The sequence below is a fragment of the Plecotus auritus genome (assembly GCF_963455305.1).
Source record: "Plecotus auritus genome assembly, chromosome: 3".
In the NCBI taxonomy this organism is placed as follows: domain Eukaryota; kingdom Metazoa; phylum Chordata; class Mammalia; order Chiroptera; family Vespertilionidae; genus Plecotus; species Plecotus auritus.
Window position 1 is genome coordinate 220,583,762 of NC_137772.1, and position 23,073 is coordinate 220,606,834.

At 59.1% G+C, this 23,073-nt stretch overlaps 1 protein-coding gene across 4 annotated transcripts in view; it reads right to left on the reverse strand.

Annotated features, from left to right (window-relative positions):
* Positions 1–315: 315 nt before the first annotated feature.
* PLA2G6 (phospholipase A2 group VI) overlaps positions 316–23,073 on the reverse strand; it is a 46,565-nt gene continuing 23,807 nt past the window's right edge. For 2 of the 4 annotated variants that reach the window (XM_080660052.1, XM_080660053.1), the window contains exons 5-17: positions 21,802–21,989; positions 18,826–18,922; positions 17,323–17,505; positions 13,882–13,990; positions 12,305–12,457; positions 10,612–10,690; positions 6,369–6,532; positions 4,966–5,116; positions 2,946–3,082; positions 2,396–2,550; positions 1,555–1,722; positions 987–1,060; positions 316–841 (exon numbers count right to left, since the gene is read on the reverse strand). In XM_080660052.1, the coding sequence (XP_080516178.1) occupies positions 697–841; positions 987–1,060; positions 1,555–1,722; positions 2,396–2,550; positions 2,946–3,082; positions 4,966–5,116; positions 6,369–6,532; positions 10,612–10,690; positions 12,305–12,457; positions 13,882–13,990; positions 17,323–17,505; positions 18,826–18,922; positions 21,802–21,989 (1,803 nt within the window). In that variant the 3' untranslated portion in view covers positions 316–696. The remainder of the gene's footprint in view (positions 842–986; positions 1,061–1,554; positions 1,723–2,395; positions 2,551–2,945; positions 3,083–4,965; positions 5,117–6,368; positions 6,533–10,611; positions 10,691–12,304; positions 12,458–13,881; positions 13,991–17,322; positions 17,506–18,825; positions 18,923–21,801; positions 21,990–23,073) is intronic. The other 2 variants (XM_080660054.1, XM_080660055.1) reach the window with 1 other exon arrangement.

Sequence of the window (23,073 nt, forward strand, 5' to 3'; positions counted from 1 at the left end):
CGGGGCAAACCTTGGCCCTGCTCGCTCACTGCGTGACACCGAGCCCCCGCCCCCTCTGGACCTCATCCGCTCCCGGAAAATGGGTCTCTCTCTTGCCTGCCTCCACTGGGGCAGGTGGGCCTGGGGCCACCTCAGAACACCCTCTCCAGCCACACTTGGGGAGGCCTGGAGGAAAGGAGGTCCCCCCGCCCCAGGGAGCCGGGAAACAGAGCAGCCATGTGAGTGGGCACAGGAAGACGAGGGTCAGGCAGAAGGTCAGGCTGCGGGGAGCTGGTGGGTGGGGGGACTCACACCACAGTGCACGCAACACAGGGCAACCGGAATCAAACCGTTTATTTCACAGTTTGGGGCGCACCGCCCCATCGTAAATCACTGTCTGTCGGGAAGAATCACAAGTCCAGGAGCGACCGTTGGGAGCTGAGGCAGCTCACAGGTGGGGCAGCCGAGGGTGCAGGTGGCTGGGTGGGTACTGAGGTGCAAAGTTGAATGGGGCACCCCACTCCCGAGTGTGGGCTCCCCTGCTGATTGGGTGGATGGTGGCTGGTTTCAGTAGCTTCTCTAGCCCCACCCCCAGAGAAGAGGGCAGAAGGCAGCTGGGCGGCTGCACCCCAGAGGACCGGAGGAGCCCAGGGCTGGGCAAACGAGGGCACCCTTAGTGTCTGAGTGAGAGGTGGAAGGGGTGGCTGGGGGCGGGGCCTAGGGGGACAACAGCAGCTGGATGAGCTTCTGGAACTGCTCCGGGTGCTCGTGAATGTAGACCTCGGTCTCCCAGAGGGCGTTGACCAGCACCGTGTCGCTCACCTCGTCCAGCATGATGTCTGTCCCCAGCTGGGGGTTCAATCTGCCCAAGTCAAGGAGGAGGGGTCACCCCAGGACTCTTGGCCTGGGTCGGGGAAAGAAATGTCCCTGCCAAGGGCTGGGGTGCGGAAGGCCGCCACGTCTGGCCAGGCCAGGGAGTGGGGCTGGGGCTGAGGGCCGGCCCTCACCTGAAGTACTGGATGCCGACCATCTCGCACCAGGCCCGGGCCCGGTCCACGGCCCGCCCGTCCGGATCCGTGCACTGGGGAGAAGCAGCCTCCATGAGCACCCAGCCCACCCACAGCCCCTGCCGGGACCCCCTGTCTGGCTCAGCCACCCATCCGCACAGGAACTTTGGCGAGTCCCTCCCCTGGGCAGCAGCCATTGCCCCAGCTGGGCAATGGAAGGGGCAGGGTCTGGGGTTCTCACAGGTGGCTCAGCAGCACCACTGAGGGTCAGGGAGTGTGATGGGGTGGGCGGGGCTGAGTGGACAGCCTCCACGCCCCACCCCTGCAGCCTTTGCCATCAGATATTCTGCGGCTGCTGAAGGGAGGCACCGCAGCTAACAGATGCTGGAACCCCCTGCTCAGGGGGTCACAGGGTCCCCTCTGGCACTGAGACGGAATCGGGACCCCTCCCTGAGCTGGCTAACGAGGATCCACAGAGCCCCTGACACGCAGGTACCACAGAAGAGGGGAGGGCACCGTCCTGGGGCTGAGATCTGGAAGGTGGGCCTGGGGAGGGGCCCATACTCACACAGTCCACCACCATTTTGCCCAGTTCCTTGGCCCCAAAAACAGTTTTCGCCAGTTCCCAGGGGTTGCTGGGACGGAAGACGTCCACACAGGTCACGGGCACCTGCGGGGACTTCCCTGTCCCCAGGGAGACGACGATGGAGAGTTTCTTCACCTTGTTGCCCTGACCCTGGTGGGGACAGGACGGGGTAGGCAGAGGAGACCTTCGAGGCCCGGAGGGGGCCCTGGGGGGGCAGAGGAGGCGGCGGGCCTGTGGAGGGGCACAGCCTGGGCTGCCTCCTTTGCTCGGCAGGAGCTGTGCTGCCCGAGAGTCACTCCGCAACAGGAGCAGCTTAGAGGGAGGATGTCACAGGACCTTCCTCACCCCACAGCCTCCTCCCTCCAGGAAGCCTGCCCTGCCAGGCCTGGCCCCTAGAGGGCGCTCACCCTCTGAAGGCAGAGCTCCTGGCTCGCCACCCAGGGTGCATGAGAGCTTAGCGATGACCACAGTGGTGACCGCAGCCAGCAGGCCATGGTGCACTCGGGTCAGGCGCTGTCCTGAATGCTTTACAGGGCGGAGCACAAAGGGAGCCTCCTGACCATCCCCAGGCCCCTACTACCAGCCACGCACTCAGTGGCTGAAGGGGAGGGTGGGCAGAGCCAGGACCCAAGCCCAGAGGCCGCTGCCCCACCAGTCCCGACCGGGCCCGGAACCACTCTCGGCACGGTGCTTCGGGCAGACACACCGGCCACGCAGGTACATGTGAGACAAAGCTGCTGCTGAGAGCGCAGGCAGTGACCGCACCCAGATCTGCTGAGCGGGGTCGGGGCGGGGCGGCTTGTTGACCTGAGGTGGCTCTCACCTTGCGGATCATGTCCTGGTTGTACTCATGGATCTCGGTCATGGCGTCCAGCGTGGGGTTGTTGGCCAGCAGCCCGCCATCCAGGTAGCGCCCACTCGGCCGGAAGTAGGTGGGGGCTGCCCCGCTGCTCCGGGCTGCCCGCCACACCAGCTGCTCTGAGGGTGGGGAGGAGGGTGGCCCAGCTCTTCAGATCTCAGTATGCGTGTGTATGTGCATGCATGTGTGTGACTGTGTATATGTGTGCATGTGATACATGTGTGCATGTGTGGGTGTGTGGCTGCAGGAAAAGGGAGAGCTGGGAACTCTTCAGGAACAGGCCCAACAAGGCATGCTGTGTGCCCCTCCTCCCCTGTGGAAGGCGGGGTGCAGCTGAGGGCCTCCGAGGCCTGAGAGCTCCCCACTCTGTCTGTCCTCAGCCAATAAAGACTCAGGGCAGCAGATGGGAGGGGGTGGGCTAGGGGTGCCCAGTGACAAGCCCACGACTCCCACCTGCACCCCACGGCCTCGCAGGTCAGCCGCTTCCCATAGACGTGGCCAACATGGTTCTAACCTGAGGGCTGAGTTGGAGGCTTGAGGTTAACGTTCTGGCTGCAGCGAGGCTCCCGTGCACACTCCGGGGCCTCGTAATTGCGGAAGAGGTGGAGCTCAGCCGGCTGCCGGTCCGACAGCGTCCCTGTCAGCATCACCCTGGAGAGAGACAGGAACAGGACGGCTGAAGTCGCTGACTGCCCCCCCCCCACCCCGCCCCCGCCCTCTGCCGGCAACCCACTCCTGGGAGTGTGTCCTCAGGCGCTCGCTCTCACACGTGTGGAGATGGGCGCACCAGACTGGCAACAACGGAACTGTCCACGTGCTGGCCGGTGCACTGCCCGCGGTCCCCACCCAGTGGGGCCTGTGTCGCTGCAGAAGGACCAAGCCGCTCTGTGAGCTGATGGGCACTGAGCACCGAGATTTGTGGCCAAGTAGAAGAACCAGGCTCGGGACAGTGTGTGTTAGGCCACCATTTATTTAACAACAAGTCCCCCCAAAACCCATGTACCTATTTGCCTGGTCGGTGGGTAACTCTGAAGGGCCACGAGCGGCACTGGGGACAGAGGGCCGCAGCTCAGGAGACCTCCCCGTGTGCCCTGTGGTCCCCCTTCATGTTCTATCTGCCATGAGAGTCTACTGAAGAAGATTCCTACTTGTCTGAGAGCCCAGGCATCCTTAAATACGGCGGGGAGTGCAGACCGGCACAGCCCCCTGGGAAATTAACGTTTATGGAGACTCTCATCAGTGCCCTGGCTCTCTGGCCTGGAAGCCACGTTAGGAAATCTGCCCTAAAGGAATCATCCAGCCACAGCGCAGGCTTCGGTGCATGGCTGTCGTCTGGGGGCCACGCATATTGTGAAAAGTGAGCCCATCGAAGCAGCAACAGCGGGAGAGAGTGAAGTGCTGTTTCGGCCATTCAGAGTTACACTTGCATGGGGTCAGAGTAACACAGAAAGGCATTTGTTATATTGTAAAGCCAGATATAAAGGGAGGGAACAAAGACTCTGCATAGGAAAAAGTATTAGTCTTCCATTTCTGGGAATACTGTGGAAAGGTAATTTGAACAATCTTCCCGCTGGAAAAGAAATTAAAAGCTGGAAAAGATATTTTTTTAAAAATCTACTTAAAAGCACAGACCCGACAAGACAGAGAGGGAATGCCAGGGGAAGTCCCGAGGAAAAGCAAGAACCCAGAGAGGTAAGTGAGCGCAGGCCCAGCTTCGACCTGGAGGCAGACACCAAGCTCAGTCCATTTACACTTCAGGGTGGAGGGCCTCCTGGGGCCAGAGGAACAGAGTCCAAGTCCAGGCCCACCAAAGGTTAGGGGTCTGAGGAGAGACCCTCCCTATATTAGGTTATACAAAGGGCTATACCCTTGGATAAGGTAAACCAGAAATAAACCTGCCCCTTCCGCCGTCCCTGCAGGCTAGGGGGAGTTGCTGTGCTGGACAAAGGAGGGAGAAAAAAATCCCCGAAAAGGAGTAAGCAGAAGCTAGCCCTCCTTCAGATCTGTAAACGTGCCTCGCCTGGGGGAGGCCTCAAGTCCTCACGTCAAGAATTTAGAGTGGCCCTAGGTCAGGGGTGGGGAGCCTTTTCCTGCCAAGGACCATTTAGATGTTTATAACATCAGATACAGCAGGAATTTTTAAGTTGCTCTGAGGTGGGGAGAACTACGAAGTAATAGTGCTGCAGGCTCTTCTGGAACCTCCTACACATGGCTGCTGTTTTCTCAGCTCACCTGTCTCCCAACCACGAGGTGAGCCTTCCTACCTTCCTACCTGGTAGCTGCATCCATTACCTCTCCGCCCCCTTGTCCCCGCTCCCCCCACCCCCCAGCCTGGGGCAGAGCCGTGCTCAGCAAAGAAGTCCTGGCTGTGTGCGGAGGAGAATCGAGCCCTCTGAGCCTAGGACGTGCAGAAGCCCCTCATTTCCATGGGATGAAGCTGCCCGTCCCCCCACCCCGCCCCCAATCAGACCAGGGCAGGGAGCCTCTGCCCCCGGCACAGCCGGCCACAGCCCAGGCCCGCTGCGCAAGCTCACTTGGGCTTCTTGACGTCTGTCATCTTGGTGTGCTCGCCAAACTCCCGCTTCAGGAACTCCTCCAGGGGCCCCGACTCGTAGGGCCGTGAGCCCCGGAATACCTCGTCCTTCATGCGGAAGTACACGCCACGCATGTAGACCATGGACTTGCCTAGGAACAAACGGGTCAGCGGGGGAGGCACGCCTGAGCGCAGGCCGGCGGGGGAAGCCAGCGGTGCGGCAGCCGCAGGTGAGGGCAGCTCTGCCCAGGCCCCGACCAAGCCGGGCTCCGGCCTCCTCTGCACCTCCCCTCCCAGGCAGATGTCCCCTTCAGCAGCCCAAGGCTCTGGACTTGACTTCCTAGTCACAATTTCGCATTATTTCCCCTGAAGAAGGGCCCTGGAAGTGTATGAGCTTTTAAATCTGGATCTACCCTGTGTGTCGCGGGCAATAAGAACCACCCTGTCCTCAGAGCCTCCAACGACAGGGTCAAAGGGCAGGTTGCACCTCACAGGAGGTGAGGTGATGCCCACGTGCCTCACCGGCCAGGGTGGGCAAGCAGGGGCTGTGGAGGGGGTTCTGCCCGTGACAGGTCTAACTGGGCGACTCCCACACCCCTTACCCAGCCCCCAGGAGTCTAAAGACCCTGGATGGGGGCCCATGTCCTCTGAAGGAGGAAGAGACCCTGCCTGGGGGAGAGGCTAGGCTTTCTCCCTCCCCATCTGATGTCCCCGGGGAGGCAGGCTCCTCTCGGGTGGAAGGCAGGGACTGAAGAGCAGAGAGGGACGTGGGGCCTGGAGCCAGGAGACAGCGGGCAGGGCGCACAGATGGAGACCGGCCTGACCCTCTCTGGTCCTGTTTCCCCAGTTGTAACCTCACAAGGCCACGGTGACCATCATAAACACGACGTGAAGTACCAGGCAGTAAACTGTTGGGATGCCAAAACCTGGCAACGTGCCAGCTGATGACCCTCCTCTCCCAGAGCCCAGGGACGCTGCTCCCGGCCACCTCCTGGCCCAGGTCCCTCACACCGTGGCTGCCAGGCCGTGGCCTCCTCCCTCAATGAACACCCATCAGACTGGGGCTCCCCAGGTGGGGCGTGTGTCTGACTCGGGCCCGTGTCCCTAGCACCTTGCACAGGCCTGGCCCTGATGCCCGGGTGCAGAAGGGTCCTCTCCTGGTGCCTTCAGATCTGGAGAGTACGGACTCCGACTGGACCAGGCAGGGGTCACAGTCAGGGAGGCCGAGGCCGAGGGCAATGCCTGCCTGGAGGGGGGATGCTGCTCTGAGAGGCTCCCCACAGGCAGCAGGACCCCACAGCCCGGACAGCCCCATGAGGGAGATACCAGTCAAGATGAGGCCGACCGGAGTTTGCAGGTCCAGACCCCAGCCCGCCCGGCCCCGCCCTGCAGGGAGCGTCTCACTGTGCAGAATGGCCAGGGCCAGGATGCCTCCGGTGCTGGTCCCAGCCACCCAGTCGAAGAGGTCCTTGGTGGCGACGCCCGAGGCCTTCTCGATGGCGATGAGGAGCTGGATGATGACCAGGCCTTTCACGCCCCCTCCGTCCAGGCAGAGCAGGTTGTCGTGGCTGCGGCGGGGACAGCAGTGGGAGAGGGCTCATCACCGCCCAGCACTTTACCTCCCGCACTCAAGCCGTGAGCCAGGGCACCAAGACCGCAGGATGGGCACGCAAGACCAAGCCGGGCCACGCTTGGGGCTACTGAAGCTTTGGGGGGGGATGGTGGTGTCAAAAAAGGAATAAATATGTGTTTCAGGAGGTTAAAAGTACAACAGAGAGAAACAGAGGGTAAGTAAGGGGCAGCCGGGGGCACCTGGGTCTGTCCCCACTCTGGAAAGAGCTCCGTGAGGACAGCCGCTTGGTTTTGTCAGGCCTAGGTTCCCACTCCCACCTGCTAGATTCAAGCCTGTGAATTAAACGCGGCTGGGGGAGGGCTGGGCAGCAACGGGTGGCAGAAGAGGGTCAGGGTGCTGGCCCAGGTGGGAGCGGCAGGGGAGGAGGGGGGAGAAAGGGCTGTGTGTGCCAGGACCTGGGAGGGGCTTTGCCAGCACGAGCTCACGTGAATGCCCCATCCCTTTCCGGGCGGGCACCCCTGTGGTCCTGTGCGGGACTGAAGGAATGGAGCTCAGGCACACGGGTGGTCAAGGGATGCTGGCTCCACCTGGACCAGGTCTGCCGACTCCCTAGTGGCCGCTCTCCGCACGCCCTGACATGTCTCCCCAGACCTGCGTGCTGGGCCCTGGCCCCAGGGGGAAGGCCTCAGCTGTCTGTGCGAACTGGACCCTTCCTCCTGGCCTCCTCATCTCCCCAGCTCCGGCTACACGTCACTGCGGAGAGGAGCCTGTGCTGCCGTCAGGGCCCGGCCCAGCCTGCCTGTGCCGCCACGTCCTGTGCTGAGCACTTCTCCCCCATCAGCACCACGTTTTGTTCACTGCTGACCGTCTTTCTCCCCCTGGACTGGAGGCTTCCGAGGGCAGGCCGGGCTCTGCTCTGTGCAGGGCTACCGATCCAGTGCGCACAGGAGGTGTCTACAATACAGCTGGTGAGCGAAGGAGGCTTGTGCGCCTGCCTGTGTGGCCCCGCAGCCTTTCCCGGGCCAGCGGCCAGCCCCGAAGCAAGCCCAGTGGGTGGCAGGGGAGGCCACTGTTGCCAGGGTGCCTCCAGGGCCTGACCAAAGGGACAAGCATGCAAGAGACCCTCCTGAGGATGCAGGGCTGACTGTGGCTCACAGACCTGCCTGAAAAGGTCCCCACAGGGTGTCCTGACTGCACCTGATGCCCGAGTGCAGAAGGGTCCTCTCCTGGTGCCTTTAGATCTGGAGAGTATGGACTCCGACTGGACCAGGCAGGGGTCACAGTCAGGGAGGCCGAGGGCATTGCCTGCCTGGGGCGGGGGTGGGGGGACACGCTGCTCTGGGAGGTTCCCCACAGGCAGGCAGTACCCCACAGCTCAAACAGCTCCATGAAGGAGATACCAGTCAAGACAAGGCCGGCCAGAGTTTGCAGGTCCAGACCCCAGCCCCATCTCCAAGAAAGCTGCAGGGAGCACAGCAGGAGGGAAGGCCCAGAACTCTGATAGGCAGACACACCCCAGGCTACGAATTACAAGGTGGCCAAGGAAACAAGCAGGACAGCCAAGGGGAAGGCACCCTCAGGTGCGGAGCAGCAGACCACACGGTGCGGCTGCCTGGCCCTGGGAGTGTGTGCTCACGGGGCTGGCCCTGGCCCTGCTGGGGCTGGCACTGGGGCACGGCCAGGAGGGAGCCTGCAGCGGAAGGAAGCACGGACTCGGAAGACGTGGCCTGTCTCCGCTCTGACACTCGCTCCATGTGACCTTGACAAAGTCACTTAACCTCTCAGAGACTCAGGTTCTGCAGTTACTAACATGTCCCTAGGAGGCTGCTGGTCCCTAGGAGGCTGCTGGTCCCTAGGAGGATGCTGGTCCCTAGGAGGATGCTGGTCCCTAGGAGGCTGCTAATCCCGAGGAGGCTGCTGGTCCCTAGGAGGGTGCTGGTCCCTAGGAGGGTGCTAATCCCTAGGAGGCTGCTGGTCCCTAGGAGGGTGCTGGTCCCTAGGAGGCTGCTGGTCCCTAGGAGGGTGCTGGTCCCTAGGAGGCTGCTAATCCCGAGGAGACGGCTGGTCCCTAGGAGGCTGCTAATCCCTAGGAGACGGCTGGTCCCTAGGAGGCTGCTGGTCCCTAAGAGGATGCTGGTCCCTAGGAGGATGCTAGTCCCTAGGAGACTGCTGGTCCCTAGGAGGCTGCTGGTCCCTAGGAGGATGCTGGTCCCTAGGAGGCTGCTGGTCCCTAGGAGGATGCTGGTCCCTAGGAGGGTGCTGGTCCCTAGGAGGGTGCTAAACCCTAGGAGGCTGCTGGTCCCTAGGAGGGTGCTGGTCCCTAGGAGGGTGCTAATCCCTAGGAGGCTGCTGGTCCCTAGGAGGGTGCTGGTCCCTAGGAGGCTGCTGGTCCCTAGGGGGGTGCTAATCCCTAGGAGGCTGCTGGTCCCTAGGAGGGTGCTAATCCCTAGGAGGCTGCTGGTCCCTAGGAGGCTGCTGGTCCCTAGGAGGCTGCTGGTCCCTAGGAGGCTGCTGGTCCCTAGGAGGGTGCTGGTCCCTAGGAGGCTGCTGGTCCCTAGGAGGCTGCTGGTCCCTAGGAGGGTGCTGGTCCCTAGGAGGCTGCTGGTCCCTAGGAGGCTGCTGGTCCCTAGGAGGGTGCTGGTCCCTAGGAGGGTGCTAATCCCTAGGAGGCTGCTAGTCCCTAGGAGGGTGCTGGTCCCTAGGAGGATGCTAATCCCTAGGAGGCTGCTAAATCCCTAGGAGGCTGCTAATCCCTAGGAGGCTGCTAATCCCTAGGCCGATGCTGGTCCCTAGGAGGCTGCTGGTCCCTAGGAGGGTGCTGGTCCCTAGGAGGCTGCTGGTCCCTAGGAGGGTGCTGGTCCCTAGGAGGCTGCTGGTCCCAAGGAGGCTGCTGGTCCCTAGGAGGGTGCTGGTCCCTAGGAGGATGCTAATCCCTAGGAGGCTGCTAAATCCCTAGGAGGCTGCTAATCCCTAGGAGGCTGCTAATCCCTAGGAGGCTGCTAATCCCTAGGCGGATGCTGGTCCCTAGGAGGCTGCTGGTCCCAAGGAAGGCTGCTAGAACAGGAACATTGACAGTAATCTATAATAATAAAAGTGTAATGTGCATATTGACCGAATGGCCGAACAGCGGAACGACCGTCTGGACCTCCACGCTATGACACCCACCGGTGCCAGGCCAGCCAAGGCGGGTGCGATGCGATTGGTCGGGGGCCCAGCCTTCACCCCATGATCGCCCTGCAGAGGGAGGCCCAGGCCACCGACCAGCGGGCTGCAGCAGGTAGCCTGGGCCTCCCTCTGCAGGGGCGATCCATCACAGAGCCCTGGCTGGGTGGGCCAGGCTACCTCTTTGGGGTGATCCATCGTGGAGCCCCAGCTGGGTGGGTGGAGCGTACCTCTTTGGGACGATCCATCACAGAGCCCCGAGATGGATCGCCCCACAGAGGGAGGCGCCAGCCGTGCTGCGGTGGGTGGGTGGGGCCTCCCTCTGCGGGGCAATCGATCACGGGGCTCCCAGACTGTGAGAGGGCACAGGCCGGGCTGAGGGACCCCCAGAGCACAAATTTCCTGCACTGGACCTCTAGTAGAGAATAAGCCAGCTCTATTACTAAGGGAAGGTGGAGAGAGCAGCCGCTGGGAACCATGTAATCCTGCTGACCTGATGTGCTGGTGGGCACTGATTCTGGGCCCTAGGGACTGTCATCCAGGGCACGGCAGGGCTTCTTCTCTTGGTGCCCATCACCCAGGCCCGCCTTCTGCAATGGGCCTGGGTGCACAGCAGGTGCTCGGGAGGCAGGGAGAGGGGTGGAATCTGAGGGAAGCAGGCCCTGGTCTCTGCAGAGAGGACCTGCACCTGCCCCCACAACCATGACAGGTCTCAAGGAAGGGACAGGACTGCAGCCACTCCATCATGTGACCCAGAGCCTGCACAGCCACTGGCGAGAGGCAGACCCAGGCTCTCTAAACACTCAGCCTCCTCGCTGTGAACTACAGAGGACCGAGCTGCCTCACAGGACCATGGGCAGACTAGACACAAGCCCCAAGCGCACACGTGCCCCCCTTTCCCTCCTCACTCACGTCCGCTTCTCGTCCCGCATGGAGCTCAGGATGAAGGTGGGCTTCCGGGCCCGGGAGATGTGCACCAGGTCCTGCAGCTCTGCAGGGCAGAGGGCTGGGTGGGCAGAGGCCGGGCAGGTGCCAGCCCTTCCCCCGCTGCCAACAGGTCCAGGAGCAAAGCTGTACCCTCACCCCACCATCCCCAGCAGGACCATCTGCCTGCTGCCCTGGGAAGGGCTCTTTGTCACAGGAGACAGCTCAGCCAAAGCCCGCAGACTCCTGGGAGCCCCCAACCTGCCCGGCCGGTGCCTGGATGCTGCTCGATGTCTTCCCCTCAGGGCTGCGAAGCACAGGCGCCCCGATGTGTCCTGTGCTTCGCAGTCCACAGCGTGCTTCCTCACACACCTGGCTGTGCTGCTGACATCCATCACCAGAACCGTTAGCCCAACTCGCAGACGAGGCTCCCAGGCTACGTGACTCGTCCACGGTCACTGAGCCAAAAGGGCATTCCCTGAGATTTAACTCCAGGCATGGCGGGAGAAACCCGAACCGCTCTTCAGACTGATCCCTCTGAAAACTTCCTCAGCGGCCTCTCAACTTGGATGCGCCCGTCCACTCAGTCCTTGTGTCCCCCGTGCCCACCCCGTGCCTGAGCTGCCCTCCCGACCAGCAGCTGGGCCCCAGGTGCCTGGCCCGGGAGTGTCAGGTCATCCGGGCCCTCCACCCCGCTGAGCATGGAGTCTAGAAGCAGCAAAGCAGGAAGCAGCCAGCAGGTGGTCAGAGTGGGCAAGATGAGCGGGAGACTGTCCAGGAGAGCAGTGGACAGAGGGCCAGGCAGGGAGGGCAGCAGGGTGCACGTGTCGGCATGCAGCTGAGAAGAGGAGGGAACTCGGCTACAGCTAACTCGGGACATGGCGCACTCGGCCCCTCTAGGCCAGGGCATTACCCATCTGCCGCCGCGCCCAGGCCCACCATCCAGCCTGGCTTGGGTGACTGCCTGCCTGTGAATTGAGAGATGGAGGTGGGGGCAGGTTCTGGAGTGGGGTGGGCAGGGGGAGGGGAGAGTGGACCAGAGGACTGACTGAGCTCCCGGCTTGGCTGGGCTCTCCTGGCTGGAGGTGTTGGTCTGCTTCCCCAACAGAAAAAAAAAAAAAAGGCCGGCTCACCAAGGATGGGTTTCTGACGGCCCTGTTCAGGGGACCCCCTTCCCAAACCATCTAGGGCCCTGGTGGGCTACTCTCAGAAGACCCAGAGGCTCCTGGGGGGCATCTCCACAGGCACCAGGGAGGCCCGGGGCAGATTCTGGTTGCTTTTCATGATCAAAGCCTGTGGGTCACTGAAAGGGCCAGCGGGGGGCACACAGGCCTCAGGCCCCACAGCGACTCCCTGCAGCAGAAACATTCCTCGTTGAAGCCCGAGGGTCAGGGGCTCTGGACCCCAAACAGAACTCCTCACTCCACCCTGAGCTTCCGGGGGACACGGAGGCCATGAAAGCACCCACCTCATGGGTGCCAGGCATGCCCAGACCTGAGACCCGTGTCCAGGGCATCCCTGCAGGAAAAATGGACTGTGGGACGTTAGCCAGGGACCCGTGGCCTCTGGGCTCTGTGAGCTGCTGGCTTCTATGCTGGGGCCCTTCTCTCAGGAACTCTGATCTGAGAGCCTGGGAACCAGCTGGAGAGGAGGGAGCATAGTGGGGGGCAGGGGGGCCTACCTAGGTTGTTTAAGCTGATCGGTGGGGGCTGAGATCTTTCCGGGCAGAAGGAATGCTGTGCTGCTGAGGAGCCCAGTTCCGTGGGGGCCCCTGGGAAGTGGTGGTTGGCCCCTATGATTCTCAGCAGAGTTAAGACTGCCTTCCTGGTGCCAGCTGGGGACAGTGTGGGGAGGGGGAATCGCACAGAATCAGAAATGATGTCATCATGCAGTTGAGAGCACTCCCTTCCACGCATAGCCCCTCCCCTCTCCCGCCTACCAGGCCTGGGTACATGGGGGAGCCGACCCCACCCCGACAGGGCATGCGGACTCTAGTCTGTTACATCCCAAGCAGCTTCTGGAAGCCGGGAAGGTGCAGGGTGGACTGTGGAAAATGGAAGGAGCAGGTCGGTGTGGCCCTGAGTATTTGGGGGATTCCCCTTTTCCCTTCGACTCCAGTCAAGACAGCAGAACTCCCACCTCCATATTCAGCAATTCTCAAAACTGCTGAGTGGAGAGTCCTTCAGAGCTCGAAAGGGACTGGCCAGCCGGCCAGTGGGCATCTACGCCCATCTAATGCATGGGATGACTGGAAAGGATGCCACAAGAGGCAGCGCGCACACATGCGTACACGCATGCACACACACTGGTGGGTACACACCCACGGCAACCTCCACAGCCCCCGGACACCTCCAGAGGGGGCTCCAGGCTGCTGGTGAGGAGCACCTGCTTTTTCCAGCCCTGAAGACAAGGCTCACCAAGCGAGCATGCAGTGCATGCAGCATGCCTGAGCACAGGGCACGCACACACTTGTGTAGTGTAATGCATGCAGGGTGCCTGAGCACGGGGCACGCACACACCTGTGTAGTGTAATGCGTGCAGGGTGCCTGAGCACGGGGCACGCACACACCTGTGTAGTGTAATGTGTGCAGGGTGCCTGAGCACGGGGCACGCACACACCTGTGTAGTGTAATGCGTGCAGGGTGCCTGAGTATGGGGCACGCACACACCTGTGTAGTGTAATGCGTGCAGGGTGCCTGAGCACGGGACATGCACACACTTGTGTAGTGTAATGCGTGCAGGGTGCCTGAGCACGGGACACGCACACACTTGTGTAGACGGGGCACACACACACTTGTGTAGTATAATGCGTGCAGGGTGCCTGTGCACGGGGCACGCACACACCTGTGCAGTGTAATGCGTGCAGGGTGCCTGAGTACAGGGTACGTACACACCTGTGTAGTGTAATGTGTACAGGGTGCCTGAGCACAGGACACACATGCACATGTGTAGTGGTTCCGTCAGAGGATTCTCAAAGACTGAGGAAGAGGACTGCCGCCGCCTGTCCCACCCCCTGAACCCTGGCACCCTGAGGTGGGGTGGGCTGCACAGGAGGGGACACTGGCTTGGCAAGCCCCTTTGAGCTCCATCTGCTGGTCAGGGCCCCAGGTCTTGGGAAACGGAAGCTTCCTGTCTCAGCCTCCCATGTCCTCCTAGAAACCCTGCGCAGGGAGCAACGGGGGTGGGGACAAGCAGGATGCTGGGCCCGAGTCCGCACCCTAGCCCTGCCCCAAACCGGACCGGGTGATGAGCACATACCTTTGCTGATCTTGGAGGCTATGTGGGTAGGAGTCTCCCCACAGTCATTTGGGGTGTCCACCTCTGCCCCAAACACAATGAGGGCCTTGATCATCTCCACGTTGCCTCTCTGTTGGGGATGGAGCGGGGGTTGGAGCAAAGAGCCAACAGTTTCAGGAAACCAAAGAAAAAGGAGCCCAGCCTCTCCCATGCCACTCAATTCGGGAGCCTCTCCTCGGCACGGGAGAGACTCTGGACCCTTTTTCTTTAAATCCTCACCCAAGGGTATTTTCCCATTGACTTTTAGAGAGAGAAGAAAATCGCTTGGAGAGAGACACATTGATAGGTTGCCTCCCACCCATGCTCTGACTTGGGCCCGGAATCAAGCCTGCAACTGAGGTATGTACACTTCACCAGGAATCAAACCCCTGTCCCTCTGGTCTTCGGGTTGACGCTCTAACCACTGAGCTAAGTGGCTAGGGCAACACTGGGACCTTTTTTTTTTAATATATATATATTTTTAAATAAATTTTTATTGATTTCAGAGAGGAAGGAAGAGGGAGAGAAAGATAGAAATATCTATGATGAGAGAGAATCATTGATCGGCTGCCTCCTGCAGCATGTTCCCTCGACAGGAATCGAACCCGGGACCTTTCAGTCCTCAGGCGGACGCTCTAACCACTGAGCTAAGTGGCCAGGGCAACACTGGGACCTTTGATCTCCCGCCCCATCGACCTGGAATTCCCAAGTCTACAACCTGAAGGCTGGTGCCCTGACAAGCAGGCTTAGTATCCCCAGGTGAGGGCTTCAAAACTCAGGCAGAAACTGGAAGCGCCTCCCTGGCCTCCAGCCCCACCGGCTCCTTCTCACAGGAAGCAATGCATCTATGACCCCAACCCAGGAGCCATGGGGACACTGAAGGGTTAGCTACTGAGTGCTTTCAGGAGTAGCAGGAGAGGGTGAGCAAGGAAAGGGAAGGCTGTCTTGCTGGTCCGGGCCAGGATGCCAGTCCCGAGGGGCACCCAAGCACGTGTCCTCCCTGATGGCAGCCTTCAGTGTCGCCTGCAGCACACGGCGCTGTGCAGTGACCATCTGGAGGCTGGGCGGGTGGGCTATGGCTTGGTTTCCCAGGGCCAGCCGAAGGCTGGCTGCCAGGCCAAAGCTCTGGTCTTATTACCTCCCTCGTCTTGGAGCCCGATTTCCTGGTCTAGAGAGTGAAGAGGTATGCCTAGAATGCAGTTGTCCCTGTTAACAGCTGCTCCCGTGCCATTAGGATTTGGGGGGCACAGGAAATATGTGTGCTTTAAACACGAGTTACGGAGTTCTCTTCTGGTTACCTTTTACTTGTGGCACTGGCTTAACCACTGATGGCAGTGATACAACACTTCCTTCCAAATAGCTTTCCGTGACTGTAAAAACAAACCAACTCAAAGAAGTGATCAGGTCCATCACTGTAAAGTGGTCCATGAACGGGCCCCAAACGTGAAGACGGTGCTGCCGGGAAGGGGCAGGAAGCCATGAAGCCGTGCTCAGAGTAAGGTCTGTGGGCCCGGGCATGCGGGAGGCCCTTTAGGAGGTTTGGGAGGTGGAGGTTAAGACTGTCTTCATAAAAATACCAAGATGTCTGCCTTTGCACCGATGGTGTAAAGCAATGGCGGGTGAAGTGCTGGTGCCTTGGCACTAAGCCAGGCAGTGGCATCAAACCAAGAGTCATCGAGGCTCTCTGCCCTGCCACGCACTCCCCGTAAGAATAGGCTCGGCAACAGGCCTGGTGTGTGAAGTGCGTGGAGGCGGTTGCGGAGGGCCCACCGCAGCCAGCCTGTGCGAAGCTGCCCCTGTGGCGCCGTATCGGGAGCATCCACAGTTCTCTGTGAGGATAACTACCTGTCCTTCCCAGCCACACACCTCTGTGAGGCCAGGCTCTCTTCATATTCTTCAACATGTCCCACAACACACCGCCACAGGGTAAACGTAGCAGAGGATATGAGAATCGTGTCTTCTCTGAAGCCAGGCAGTAAAAAGATTCAAAAAGTGTAAAACAACACCATCTCCTCTCAGTCAATTATATTTTGTGGGTTTCCCCCCCCCCCCCAATAAAAGTATCATTTATGTTAGTATGTGATGGTAAATTATAGTTATTTTTGAATGAATTGAGTATTTTGAAAATTTCTCACTTTTAATTTCTAAGATGGTAACCATAGACAGATAAAATTCATAGAAGAACATCTTTGGGCCCTAGCTGGTTTGAAGGGTCCCAGGTTCGATTCTGATCAAGGGCAGGTACCTCGATTGCAAGCTCCCAGCTCTGGTCAGGGGCATGCGGGAGGCAACCTATCGATGTGTCTCTCTCACATCAGTGTTTCTCTCTGTCTCACTCTCCCTTCCACTCTCTCTAAAAATCAATGGAAAAAATATCCTTGGGTGAGGATTAAAAAAAACCCCACATCTTTGGGATCCTCAATTATTTTTAAGAGTATGAAGGGACCAAATAGACCAAGACGTTGGAGAACTGCTGAACTGGATCATCCTAAGGGCCCATTCAGGACAAAAAATGCCCAAGGTTTCATTTATAACTTCAGCCTCTTGAGCAACGCTGCTCTATAATCATGACCTTTGCTATAAAACAAGATGTCTGAATTTGTCCTAAATCGACTTCTTTTAGAGCCTCCCAGTCTCTCGCTCTGAGACTTAGAAACAGACTTCTGTGCATGTGGTATTGCTACAGTTACACACACACACAGATGTGTCTATAACACATTCCCTCCCCTCATGCAATATGCTCATAATGTAGCAGTCTAACCAGACTGCATGGCCTTTAAGGGCAGGAACTATGCTCTATAAAACCAACAAGCGTGACCAACACCAACCGCCTGCCGCCCAGATGTGGAAGCAGGCCCTGCCTCCCAGGAGCTTAGAGGCCACCTGGGATATAAGAGCAATACACAGCCTGGATGGCGCGGCTCAGCGGCTGGGCGTCGACCTATGAACCAGGAGGTCAGGTTCGATTCCCAGTCAGGGCACAGGCCGGGGTTGCAGGCTCGATCCCCAGTGTGAGGCGTGCAGGAGGCAGCTGATCAGTGGTTCTCTCATCATTGATATTTCTATCTCTCTTGCTCTCCCCTCCGCTCTGAAATCAATACAAATTTTAAAAAAGAGAACCATACGCAGACAGATCTGGCTCCCTAGTAACAAAGGAGGACTGACACCTGAGGACTCACTGCGCGCCAGGTCCCGTGTGTCATTCAGACAGTCCTCAGAGCTACCAAGTGCTCCCATTCACTCCTCTTGGCAGCTCTGCAGGTGGGGACCGACACCTACAGTTCCCAGGTGAGCACACCAGGGCTGACAGAGGCAACATGAGTTGCCCAGGGCCACAGTCAGTAGCCAGAGCTGTACCCTCCCCGCAGAGCCAGGCGTCAAGTTGGGAGGCACGGGAGTGAGGGTGCCAGGGCGCAGGCTCACCGACATGGCCAGGTGCAGCGGCGTGTTGCCGTGCTCCCCGCGGGCGTTGGCGTTGGCCCCGTACGTCAGCAGCACCATGGCGCAGTCGAAGCGGTTGCGCATCACTGACACGTGCAGAGCCGTGTTGCCCGCGGCGCTGGTGTTGTTCACATCGCAGCCTCGTTTCAGCAGCATGCGGGCCATCTGCGGGAGACAGGGTCCGGGCCCACATCAGCAGCTGTGGCCGGCGGCACCTGGGCACTGCCACTCCCGCCCTCAGAGGCCTGCAGGTGTGGGGCCTCTGGAAAGCTGCAGCAACAGACAGGCCCAGCTGGCAGGCCTCAGTTCTGGGGGTGGCTCTACCAGGGGTGGGCAAACTTTTTGACTCGAGGGCCACAATGGGTTCTTAAACTGGACCGGAGGGCCGGAACAAAAGCATGGATGGAGTGTTTGTGTGAACTAATATAAATTCAAAGTAAAGGAGCAGAGGGGAGAGTAAGAGAACCGGATAGAACAGCCGATCCGGCCCGTAGGCCGTAGTTTGCCCACGACTGCTCTAGACCGTGGCTCCATCAGCACCCCAAGAACGAGGGGCCAAAAAGCTGAAGATGTGCCAACTGTTCTACTAGGCGTCCAAGTCCTTCCCTGGAGCTCACATGGCCTGTGCCCCCTACAGAAGTTCTTCTGGGCCCTGCCCCAGAACAGCCCCACTCTGTCACCCTCCCTGGGACCCTGCAAAGGTAGGCCCCCTCCTCGGGACGTGGCCACACACACCATTGCTCACCCCGCAGCCCCGAGGAGCCTGGGCCGTGGAGAGGAGCCTGGACTTCGAAACCCAATAGGCTTGAGCAGCCCCGCTCACCCCAGTTATCTGAGCTTGGGTGGGTCACTGCACCCCTCTGCACCTCAGCTTTCTCTTGTTGTAAGACGCAAGTCCCTACCTCATAGAGTGTGGTAACAACGAATGACAAACATACACGGAAGCCCCTGGCTTGGTGGCTAGCTCCTGGCATGAAGACAGGACCCTGAAAGTGTGGACCTCCTCCCTCCCGGCCTGTCGCAGCCAGGAGCAGGCCATGGCCTCCGGGCCACCCAGCGCCCTGCCGAGCGGTGCTTCCCGGAGATGAGAGACCAGAGACCTCCTCCTCCCAGGGGGACGGAGCATGGCGTAGGGAGAGGCCTCAGAGGAGAGGCCACTGGAGCCAGTGGCAGCCACGCCATCAACCTTGACTCTGTTTATGAGGCACTTGACAATTTATAAGGATTTTTCTCCCGTGATACCTTGCTGACGTCACACCTCCAGAGGCAGGACATGGGACCTCCAGTTCAGACAGGAGAAAGCCGCAGAGGGGATAGAAACCATGCCAGTTAGCACTAGAGCAACGCCAGGATGTCATCTCTCCTTGGTCCTCTCTGCCTGGGCGCCCACCGCGAGATCAACCTCCCAAGTGCCATCCTCAGGGTCCTCGCAGGAACCAGGCTCAGGGAACTGCCCCTGCCCACCGCTCCCCCAAAGCCACCTACCTCTGCTTTCTTGGCCCAGTGGAGGGGGCTGGCTCCATAGCGTGGGTCTTTGCTATGGACCTGGCTGCTGTCCATGCTGATGATCATTTCAGCACACCTGGGGAGAGAGGAGCCTGGGACAGTGAGGAAGGCCGGAGGAAGCCTGGTGCCAGAAGAGGGCACGGGGGCTTCATCTACTGGTTAGGGAGAGTTTCTGAGAGTAAAGCTGCAACAAAACCAACCAGCGTGAATACCATGGAATATCTAGGGTATCATGAGCCCTTCCAGGCACAGCTCAAGCCCCTTCCTCCAGGAAGCCTTCCCTGATAACTCCAATCAGCAATGATCACTCTCACTGGTGTTGGCTTTAGGGTCAGTCAGGCTTGAGGACAAGCCCCAGCTTCCTCACTGGTGACCTCTGGAAGGTGACTTAGTCCACCGGCCACATGGAAACCGTTCTTACAGGACTGGGTAGGAGTGAGAGGAGACAGGATATCTCAGCACCTGGTTCTGTGCCTGGCACACAGCCTCCCCTCCCCCATCCCTGACCCCCCACTGTTAGTCTCCTGCAGTGACTGCACCCTGCAGGAAGCAGCAGGCAGGGTGGGTAAGAGCCCAGCGGCTCTCCACCCCTAGGTTTGTAACTAAAGGAACTGAACTCGGGTTCGAACAGTATGTTTACTGAGGCCCTATTCACAGCAGCCAAAAGGCGGAAGCAACGCAGGTGTCCACCGACAGATGAATGGAAAGCAAATGTGGTCCATCCGACGGAGCACTATCCTGCCTGAAAGTGGAAGGAGATTCGGGTCCTGGTGATGACCCTGTCCCTTGAAGACATCCTCTAAGCCAGTGGTTCTCAACCTTCCTAATGCCGCGACCCTTTAATACAGTTCCCCATGTTTTGGTGACCCCCAACCATAAAATTATTTGCTACTGTTATGAATCGTAATGTGAATATCTGTGTTTTCCGATGGTCTTAGGCGATCCTGCTAGCGGTTCTCAACCTGTGGGTCGCTAGCAGGGTCGCCTAAGACCATCGGAAAACACAGATATTTACATTACGATTCATAACAGTAGCAAAATGACAGTTATGAAGTAGCAACGAAAATAATTTTATGGTTGGAGGTCACCACAACATGAGGAACTGTATTAAAGGGTCGCGGCAAGCCGAAACCGGTTTGGCTCAGTGGATAGAGCGTTGGCCTGTGGACTGAAGGGTCCCGGGTTCAATTCCGGTCGAGGGCATGTACCTTGGTTGTGGGCACATCCCCAGTAGGGGGTGTGCAGGAGGCAGCTGATCGATGTTTCTCTCTCATCGATGTTTCTAGCTCTCTATCCCTCTCCCTAAAATATCAATAAAATATATATTTTTTTAAAAAAAAAAGGGTCGCGGCATTAGGAAGGTTGAGAACCACTGCTCTAAGTGAAACCAGGGCCCGGGAAGGCCAGCACACACCAGAGGGGCTCCCAGGTGGGAGCTGGGATGAACCAGCCTCAGGAACGCCACCGCCTATGGTTCTTAGAGCGCAGCTGTACTGGCCACCACGAGGCAGCGGAGGGTGTCCCCACGGGGCCCGAGGAGCATGGCTGTGGGCACACCCAGGGCACGAGACGACGGGCGTCATCCTGCAGGCAATGGTCCTCTTTGATCTGAGCGGCCCGCAGGGAGGCCTGGGTGCGGCCGAGAGGGAACGCAGCTGAGGGTATCTGAGGAGGCAGCCACCTGGACAACACCAGGGTTCTGAAGGGACATGGACGGAGCAGGTGACTGGAGCCTGCAGGAGGAGGGCCACCGTGCCAGCCCTCAGGTGCAGGCGAGCACGACCATCACTGGATCCAGTCGGGTCGCAACCTGACTCCTGGGGGTGAGAGCACTGGTACTGCCTCCAGCCTCTTGGACAAGGCTTTCTTAAAGTTCTAGCTCTAGGCTGTGCTCAGGAGAATAAGGGAAAGGAGGGTCTGTCCGAGCGTGGGCCAGACCTTTGAGGGGAGAGCAATGCCCCAGGGGGCCAGCCAGGTGCCCAGAGGAAGGGGAACCCCGAGGAAGGGCGAGAGTGCCTGCCCCCCAGCCTGAGCGTGGCCCGTCACGTGCCCTTTTCCCGCTGCCTGCCTGGCACTCAGCACTGGGAGGTCTTGGGTGACTTCTGTCTCCTGTCCCGGGGCTGTTCTCTTATCCATCTTTGTAGGGCACAGTCCTGCTTGGGGCCTGGGTCTGAGGGACTGACCGACTCATTCATTCATTCATTCATTCTAGGTATTGTACATGCTAGGGAATATTTTGAGATAGTCATCTCTTTTATCCATGCCCCGCCTCACCCCCTCCACACACACACACACACACATACACATACATACACACACACACACACACACACACACACACACACACATGAAAAGAATTTCCTGAGACCAGGGTTCCCAGGTCGGGGAGAAGGGAAGAAGTGAGACAGTGTCCTAGAGCTCCCTGAGACACGGGCCGGGACCTGTGACCCCGCCGTGCCATCCACCAGGAGGGACGAATGCTTCTAGGCAGATGGGCCCTGGGCCACCCTGACAACCATGCCTGGGCCTTGAGTCGGCCACAGAAGCCGTGAGCACTGCAGCAAGACGGGTTCAGATCAGGCTGGTCAGCTTGGGGGGAAGAGGACCCAGGCAGTGGGCCCCTCCGAGTCTTGGGGCTGCATGAGATTCTAGCACTGGACCACCCCTGGGGAAGCTGGAAAGGGGACCCCCAGGAAAGATGAATGTTGTATCTCTAATTTGTTAAAGGGAGGTTCACGGTCAGAAATTAAGGTGCATTATAGGGCAATTTTATGTTTCATTCTTTGCACAGTGGGGTTTGTGGACTGAGATTCACATCCTACACATCGGTTCGTGCCAGGCCAGCCCTGGACGCCAGAATCTGATGCGCATCTCGGGAGGGAAGTGAGGCCCAACACCGTGAGGCGGGGGTGGAGTGGGGGTGAGGTAGGGGGGGTGGGGGGAGGGAGGACTTACCCCTTCTGGGAGAACTTCATGGCCGTGTGGATGGGGTAGCCGCGGGGCCCCACGACGTTACAGCGAGCGTTGCACAGCAGCAGCACATGGACCATCTCCGGCTTCCCCATCTGGCAGGCCAGGTGCAGTGGGGTCAGCCCCTGGTTGTTCACCTGGTTCACGCCGGCCGACGTACTCTTCCCTAGGAGCTGCCAGCACAACAGCGGCGTGGGCTGCAGCCCGACGCGGAGAGGCCCCTGCGCGTCCCTCCCCAGGCACCCTCCGCGTCTCCCTGGGGACGAGGGGAGGGAAGCTGGACTTCAGAAGAACACGCTGAAGAACTCAGAGAGAAGCAGCAGGGAAGGGAGGCCTTGGAGGGGAACGGGAGCTGACTGAACCTGGGGTGTGGGCCTGGCATACCTGTGGCATGGATGCCAATTTCCAAATAAAGACACTGAAAATGTGGTCATATCTAGGGATGGGCACTGGGGTCTGAGAGGGAGGGGCAGTGTTTCTAGCTTTTCTGTCCTGCTTGAATTTTTTTTTTGTTGTGTGCGGATATTTTTCAATTAAAAAAAAAATCAGTATTGCCTGCTGGTGTGGCTCAGTGGTTGAGCGTCGACCTATGAACCAGGAGGTCACAGTTCCATTCCCGGTCGGGGCACATGCCTGAGCGATCCCCAGTGTGGGGTGTGCAGGAAGCAGCCCATCAATGATTCTCTCTCATCAATGATGTTTCTATCTCTCTCCCCCTCTCCCTTCTCTCTGAAATCAATAAAAACATATTCTAAAAAATATCAGGCCCGAGCCAGTTTGGCTCAGTGGATAGAGCGTCGGCCTGCGAACTGAAGGGTCCCAGGTTCGATTCCAGTCAAGGGCATGTACCTTGGTTGCGGGCACATCCCCAGTAGGGGGTGTGCAGGAGGCAGCTGATCGATGTTTCTCTCTCATCGATGTTTCTAACTCTCTATCCCTCTCCCTTCCTCTCTGTAAAAAATCAATAAAATATATTTAAAAAACAAATATCAGGCCCGAGCCAGTTTGGCTCAGTGGATAGAGCATCAGCCTGCGAACTGAAAGGTCCCAGGTTCGATTCTGGTAAAGGGCACATGCCTGGGTTGTGGGCTCGATCCCCAGTGCGGGGGCCTGAAGGAGGCAGCCGATCAATGATTCTCTCTCATCATGGATGTTTCTCTCTCTCTCCCTCTCCCTTCCTCTCTGATATCAATAAAAATATATTTAAACAAATATCAGTATTAAAAGGCACGCCGGGAGGCTTTTATTTCCTCCTTG